Consider the following 7,447-nt stretch of genomic DNA (forward strand, 5'->3'; position numbering starts at 1 on the left):
CGGTGAGAGGACAACTCTGGTGAGCGAACATGTACACCATTTCCCAACAGCTAAGCAAAAAACAATTGATATGTACACAGGGACCAGTCAACAACATGCATAGCAGAATCTTAATCGCAAACATCTACACCAGACTGGAGATCTCAAAGCCCATGTTTCAGGAACAACAAGGGTTTGTCAACAGAATGTACTGGGGAATGGGATGAGTACAACAACTTGTTCCCTTAATGAAAATCACTTGGCCCCTTCTCAGCTAATGGGAGAATGTAGTCTCTGTTGGCTCAGTCTCTGTTCAGCTCAAGCAATCTTGGAACTAGTATGAGAAGGGAAAGGAGTAAACATACTTGCTGTTGTTTCCTCACCTGCAGGTATGTCTTTGCTATGGAAGTTTCCCAAATAGGTATTTCTTAGATTAGGCTTTCCATTTGGAGAAAATATTGAAGAGATGAGATTATACTACAATCCTACAGTAAAGGGGATCTGTTTCTGAGGGGAAGACAAGCTTTATTTCCAGCTCTTTCTTTCTTTAGGGGGAACAATATCTACCAACAAAGAGGATGCTGTTGGTTGGATTATGTTTGATCAAGAAAAGGAAAGGGTGGTCAGCCTTAAACTCTTCAGACTCAGGGGAATGTTTGACGACTCCAATCACACCTGCTGAGCCAGCCATCTCAGTGCCCTCTTCATTGACTTCCATGTATGCCTTATGGACGGCCTCTGATATTTTCAGGTTCTTTGCTGAAGAGATGCCAGACAGATCGGCTGAAGAGCTGAACAGGTCAATCATACCCAAGGCCTTTAAGACAGCTGTGAGGTTGTATTTTTCTTCAATCTTCATGCGCGGGAGGTACACTTTCACTCTCTTCTTTTCCATCACACTGGGACTGGTCCACTCTGTGAGTTTTTCAAAGTTGATTTTTTTCTCAAGCTGTGAAAAGAAGTAGGAAATTATACACCTGGGATGTGAATAGAACTTCTTCTTACCATTCATTTTAATCAAGGCTATCATACAGAAGACAAGCCAGACTGTTTCCTAAAGTGCATCCTATCAACATCCTTTTTGTAGTTTATTATTTGCTTCTTCAATACTGCCTGTGTCACTGTCCTTTTATTCAGTTTCTTACTCACTTGACACATCCCCTTTTGTCCAACTTATCTTATATCTCATGAGACACAACCCAACAGTTACACAGCCTAACAAATTTTTTTTTACTAGTTTTCATGCATACGGCTGACTCAACCTGACTTAAAGCAGTTTGATGTTTTCTTTTACTAATTGTTCTGTTCTCATTTTCTGTTCTTGTATGATCATGAATTCTTTCTGATGTTGATGTTAGATTCAAGTCTCTTCTGTTTTCATAGAATAATAGAATAGTTAAGGTTGGAAGGAACCTTAAGATCATCAAGTTCCAAACCCTCTGCCATGGGCAGGGATGCCTCCTGCTAGTCCATGTCACCCAAGGCTCTGTCCAACCTGGCCTTGAACCCTGTCAGGGGTGGAGCAATTACCACTTCTTTGGGCAACCCGTTCAAGTGCCTCACTGCCCTCACAGTAAAGAACTTCTTCACTATATACAGTATATAATATATCTTATATCCTTATATCTATTTTCTTTGTTTGGTGTGTAGTTTGCAGCTGTATTTTATGTCTTTCCTTTCCATCTCCATATTCACAACTCTCTGAAGTCTTAATTGATGAAGTGTTATTGATCAGTTAGTTTAGCTTGGTTTCACCATTTCATAATCAAGAATATTTTATTTAGATCATGCTTTATCTGTTTTTTCATTCCATGATGACATAATCATAGCAATTTTTGAAAGCAGCCCTATTTATGATGTTTAACGAGGATTTTGTTAAATAATAAAGAAATAAATAAATATTTAAAATTTGGGATTCCTGCAAAGAATGCCTGGTTCTCATCAGTTTTAACAACATTTCCTCAACAGTTTCTTTGGGGGTGGAGGTGAAATTCCTCTCAATGGAAAAAAAATATCTGCCCATACACGCATCCTATTTTGCAGGGCTACAGCAGCACTACTTTTCTTTACTTTTGTGTTATTAGACTGAATCCAGGGTTCTTTTAAGAGGCCAATCTCTTTCTGAGCACTTGGTAGCACTTGGGGGGCTTTTGCACACAGCCATGGGGTAGGCAGCTGGGATGTAAATGGACAGCAAAAGATCTGGTGGCAGCCAGGTCCCACTGAACTGGTACCTCTTCTGTTTCCCCTGCCAGGACCATACCTGCTCCAGATCAGAGACATCATCAGGCAACAGCACCAGCATGCTCAGTTCTCCACTGGCATACGGCAGCTCCAGGATCTTAATTTTCTCTGAAGGCACAGTTCCCATTTTGAAGGTACTGTTCTGACACATCATTTGCACAGGTCTGCTTTCTTGCTGCAGAAACACAAACGTGAGATAATGTGACTGGGGAGTGATCTTTTTCTTTAAGCAGGCAAAAGTACAAACTCTTTGAAAGGGTCAGGAATTGATCTTGAAGCATGCTGCCTTTGAAAAAGAGCTGTGCCTCCATTTTCCTCTCTTACCTGCTGGTGTGCTCAGTTCAGACACATATCTCGCAAACCTGACAGCAAGGAGACTAGTTAAATCACCTGGCCAATGACCACATCATGTTCTATGTGTAACACCCAGACTGCTGCCGGTGCAAGCCCCCGGTTTGGTTTCTTGGCCAGAAACTATGTCCCCCTACCTTTGTCATGCTGAAGGGAAATTCCCGAGTGTCTTCTTCTTTAAATGCTGTCTTCCATATCCCTTTGAAGTAAATGGCATTCACAAGGACCAACAGAGTATCCAGATCAACAGAGCGTGGCTCAAGAAAATCTTGTATCTGTCCTTTAAGGAAGAAGCAAAGCAGAAAGTGGTAAGTTTCATAGCAGTAGTCTTGCATTTTAGAAGTCAATTAACATGCTGCTTCTTGGTTTGACTTCCTTTTCTTAAAAGGTCTGTACATGGAATTTCTTTTCATAAGGATGATTTAATACAGAACAACTGGCACCTGGCCAGACATTTCTGCAGACAGACAGGTGGGATCAGGAGTGGTATATGTCTCCAGTGCTTAGAAAAAGATGTATATATAAAAGAAGGAAAAGGAGAGGGAAGCAGCAATACAGATTTTGTTTCTTACGGTGCTTCTTTCTCACATTGTTTTTCCTCCCACCTCAGCCCAATAAATGCACATAGCTCATGAGTCATTCCTTTCCCACAATCAGCCTAGTGAGTGCGTTACTTCATTTCAGGAAATCCACTTGTTACCTACCTATCCAGCACATCCTTGTAAAATTATGCCAATGTTGGGACTAACCTTGCATGAGTTAAGCTCTCCAGATACAGAAAGTGTGCATACAAAGTGTGCACATCCTGGCATCTCTGCCTCTGCCAGATATGTTTAAAACACACTGTCACTGCCACAGATGCAATAGAGTCATCCCTTTCCACACGAAATATCTACAAATGAGGATGGGATTGGAGGGTAAATCTCTCTTCTAATGTTCAGCCTTCCCAGAAGTTGTTCAAATACAGCTGTGAGAGGAAAGTATACTTTGAAATCTTGTCTGACCTTACCATTTGTCTGATTTTCCACCCAGGAATTAATGAGCTGTCTGGCTTGTTCTGATGCTGTTTTGAAGTTAACCATTTCCAGACCTGTTCTGTACAGTTTCTTCACACATTTTAAGTAAATCTGTAAAGACAGCAATTGTAGACACCAAACTAGTCATTCTTTTAAAAACAGTATGAAAGTGATATAAAACATGGCTAAAAAGATTTTTATAGTGATACCATGGTTAGGCTGTTCTCATTGCTTACTTTCTGGAAGAACCTGCTGAAACTGAGCCAGAAAAATTATTCTGATCCGTGACATTTTCAGATCTGGCAATTTTACTGCTATATTAGAAAGGTTTAAATGTTTTCTTGAAGAAAACCTGATCCAAACCCACTGTTTCAGGTTAATCTCAGAGTGTTTTATTATCACTATGTCCACTCCTTTTACTTTAAAATGTTTTTCTTTATTTTTAAAATAAGAAGTTTCTTTGATCTGGAGTATTTGTATCCTTTGTTTTGAAAATGTCAAATGAAAGATTTTGACACTTCCAAAAGCTGGTTTCGAGGTGAGGTTTTCAACTGAAGAAATGTGCTGAAATCAAATTATTTCCTGGAAAAAACAAATGAACTATTAAAATAGGAGCAAGCGGGGAGAGAAGAATTACATTACCAGATAGTTTCGGCTTTTACTCCATTCATTTTTTACTAGGATCATCTTTTTGCCTGGAATTGCTACTGTCAATGCTGTGGCAAAGGGAAAAGCCATGGAGGTCCACACCCGTGGATTAACAGATCACCTACTCTGGCCATTCCTGCTGGTTTACAGAGTTTAGCAAAAAATCACCATGATGTACAACTTACCGGCAGGATCGAAGATGTCTTTTCAGCATAGAGTCTATTGGCAATGTGGAGTGAATAATTGGCTTTTGGTGCAGTGATATCAGAAAGAAGTTCTTTAAAAAGTATGTGGATATTCACAGACTTGCCACACTGAAAGTTGTTGGTAAGAAAATAAAAAGTTACAGCTGTTAGCTTATTTTACAAGGAAGAGAATCATTATAAGGTACAAGTAGCATAGAAAAATGCACAGTATTTGGACGCCTGCAAATGAACATCTACTACAGTCTAAGATCTCCATGGGAGGGATGTTCAATATAAGCAATTAATGATGTACAATTAATTCACAGTATATGATGACACCCATTCTAGGTGATAACAAGCAGAAAACTTCAGTAATGAACATGAAATTGTAGAAGCGAGGTGAGAAAAACAAAAAATTCAGGTGTCAGCGACTGCATTTGGCAAGTTGTCATAGATATAGAGCCTTTAGCTTCACGTTTCTGCTTGCATTTTCACAGCAGCTTTCTGCTGAAGCTGCAGATAGGATAAGAGTGCTAGATGACTAGGAAGTGTTTTGTAATATAATGAAAAAGTGGGTCAACTGTCTAATGCCCCAGGAATAGCTTTCCATGTGACTGAGGCTGAGTGTGTAAGAAAAATGCACAATGATAGAAGTGGCTGAAACTTCCTTTGATGAGGAAAATGGTGTTGAGCTGCTCTTTTCCAAATGCTTCACCAGTCGCTAAACGCTTCAGCTGGTGTTACCTTTATTTTTTTTTTTATTATGAAAAAAAATAGTGATACAGTTCTTTGCAAGTCCCACTTTGTGCTTGTGGATCTCAAGTGCATGGGGACAGGCCAGGGAGCATGGCTGGAGTTAACTTTAAGGAGGCAGCAGATTGAGGAAAGCACATAGGTGATATCAAGGTACCGGCCCCTCTCATGGTGCTCTTGGGGTAGCAGTGAGAATTGGAGGCTGGAAAAGTCCCTGCAGCTTTTGAAGAATGGAGTTACTCTCCAGCTGTTGACGCTTCTGGGCTTTTTTCTGACAAAGCATCTTCCTGCCCTACTTTGGGGTCTGACTGCTGTAACCTGGTTCTAGGTACTGAGCCCCTTTCAAATGCTCCTTGCAGATGTGCATACGCTCATCTCCACAAGAAAGTGGAGATCCTGTTCTATCACTTGTTCTAGTGCTACATGTGCATCATGTTTTCTTTTCCTGTTTTTTTTTATTTGTTGGTTGGTTTTGTTTTTAACCTCAGTCATGAATCTGAAACTGTAGCATGTTAGCAAAGGTTTGGGAAGGTATTGAACCTACTAGAAGCACCATCAGAACAGTCTATTCTCAGGAGAAAAATGTGAAAGAGAAGGAAATTTACCTTAGATTTCTGTACCTTGGTCTGAGCAGCTCCTCCAAGTCCTGCAATTTTGTCAAAGTGAAGAGCCTGCAATTGGAAGTAGCAATAGAAGAAATTAAGTATGTGAAGTCTACTGAGAGTCACTGGTGTTTGTGTTGAAACTACAGGTTTGGACTAAACAGGTCTGATTAACACATGGATGAATTGAGAAATTCCATGTGAGGTTTAAATCTTTTTCTTTTTTCTTTTACTGCATGTGCCACACTGAAAATTTGTGACTATGATGATTAGCTTAGATCCCTTCTTTTCCGGTTAATCATGTTCAGTCTATAAACCAGTTACAGCCTTATTGTATTGTATTTATAACTGTGATTTATAACTATTCTGTGATTCCATGGTTTTGTTCTCTGAATGCTTCCTCTTTTGCATATTACAAGTTGTCCTTTCCACCTGGAAGGAATCAGGTCTGTGAAATAATAGAAGCTGAAGTAAGAGATTCTGTCTTAACAGTTCTTCAAGACTGTTCTTTCTTAGTGGAAACCAAAGACTATTTTTGCTCTTCATTGAAAAGAGCAATGATGGTAGGTGAAAACTCAGCTCAAGATCCAAACCTCACAGTTTGGAATGCCATTCTTTTTCTAGGCAGGTTTGAATCCATTTATGTAACTTACCTTCTCCATCTGATATTCAGTGTTACCCCTTGCTCCCAGGTAAACCATGGCCAGGGCTGCAATTACGCTCAGGGGGGAGTAGAAGATGTTGTCGTTGGCATGGTAGACTTTAAGCTCTTTGAATACATCAAAAGCAAATTCTGCATTTGCTGCACTGATGGAGCCCATTGTTAAATTTAATGCTGTCTAAAATAAACAGAAATATGATTGTCTAGTGGTCATACGTAGCACTTGCTTTGAAAAGTACTGTCAATAGCCCAGAAACTGCTAGTTCTTTGCAGTTTTTGTGATGCTGAAATGAATGGTATGAAGCTTGCAAATTTTGCGATCATTAGAAATATTGTAACTCCTGACCCATTTATCTCTGAATGCATTTTTGTTTTATTTCAGCAAGATACTACCTCATCATCAAGATAATATCTTATACTTGACTTTTAGGAAATAGATAGTCTCATCCCTGCTTCAATATGATAAATGTAACACTGAATGGATGAATGTCCCTATGGCCATCCAGAGTACTCTGAATGATGTTTGAGATCTTTAAATCAAAGGTAGTCGACTCACTATACTTTAACTTCTCACTGTTGCTTAGTACAATATGCCAGAAATTTGGAGGTTGCTTGTCTGTTGTTTATAGGAATAACACGAATAAGTTTCTCTGTAAACCCAGCCACTTGCTTAGATGCTGAACTATAGATTTTAGAGGGCATCCTTTCCTGTAGTCCCATTGTGGATATTTAATCTCTGCTGATGCTTTTTTGTTGAGAAAAAGCATAAGTGTGTACAACATAAATACATGTTTCGGCAATACAGCTTGAAAGAGCATAGAGCTGCATTTGTTCAGTTAGGTGAAGGTCCTGGACATGCAAAGGAATGTGACTTGCTAAGGATACTCATTGAAACCTGCAGTGATTCTGTTTTTGGAATCTGACAAAGTTGCATACTGTTCTTATATCTCTAAAATAGTTAAAGTTGGAGGAATAGCAGCATATATCCGTAGTTTGTAGCAGATGTGT

The 7,447-nt window shown here is 39.5% G+C and overlaps 1 protein-coding gene across 1 annotated transcript; it reads right to left on the bottom strand.

The window, feature by feature from the left end:
* Positions 1–526: 526 nt before the first annotated feature.
* LOC308218198 (ovalbumin-related protein X-like) lies at positions 527–6,599 on the bottom strand (the record flags this gene model as incomplete). The annotated part of the gene is made up of 7 exons (XM_080611949.1): positions 527–928; positions 2,243–2,398; positions 2,712–2,849; positions 3,579–3,701; positions 4,424–4,552; positions 5,797–5,847; positions 6,432–6,599. 7 exons carry the CDS (start codon positions 6,597–6,599, stop codon positions 527–529), a joined length of 1,167 nt encoding a protein of 388 aa, XP_080468075.1.
* Between the last annotated feature and the right edge of the window lie 848 nt (positions 6,600–7,447).

This window comes from Psittacula echo, assembly GCF_963264785.1.
Source record: "Psittacula echo genome assembly, chromosome: 2".
Lineage (NCBI taxonomy): Eukaryota > Metazoa > Chordata > Aves > Psittaciformes > Psittacidae > Psittacula > Psittacula echo.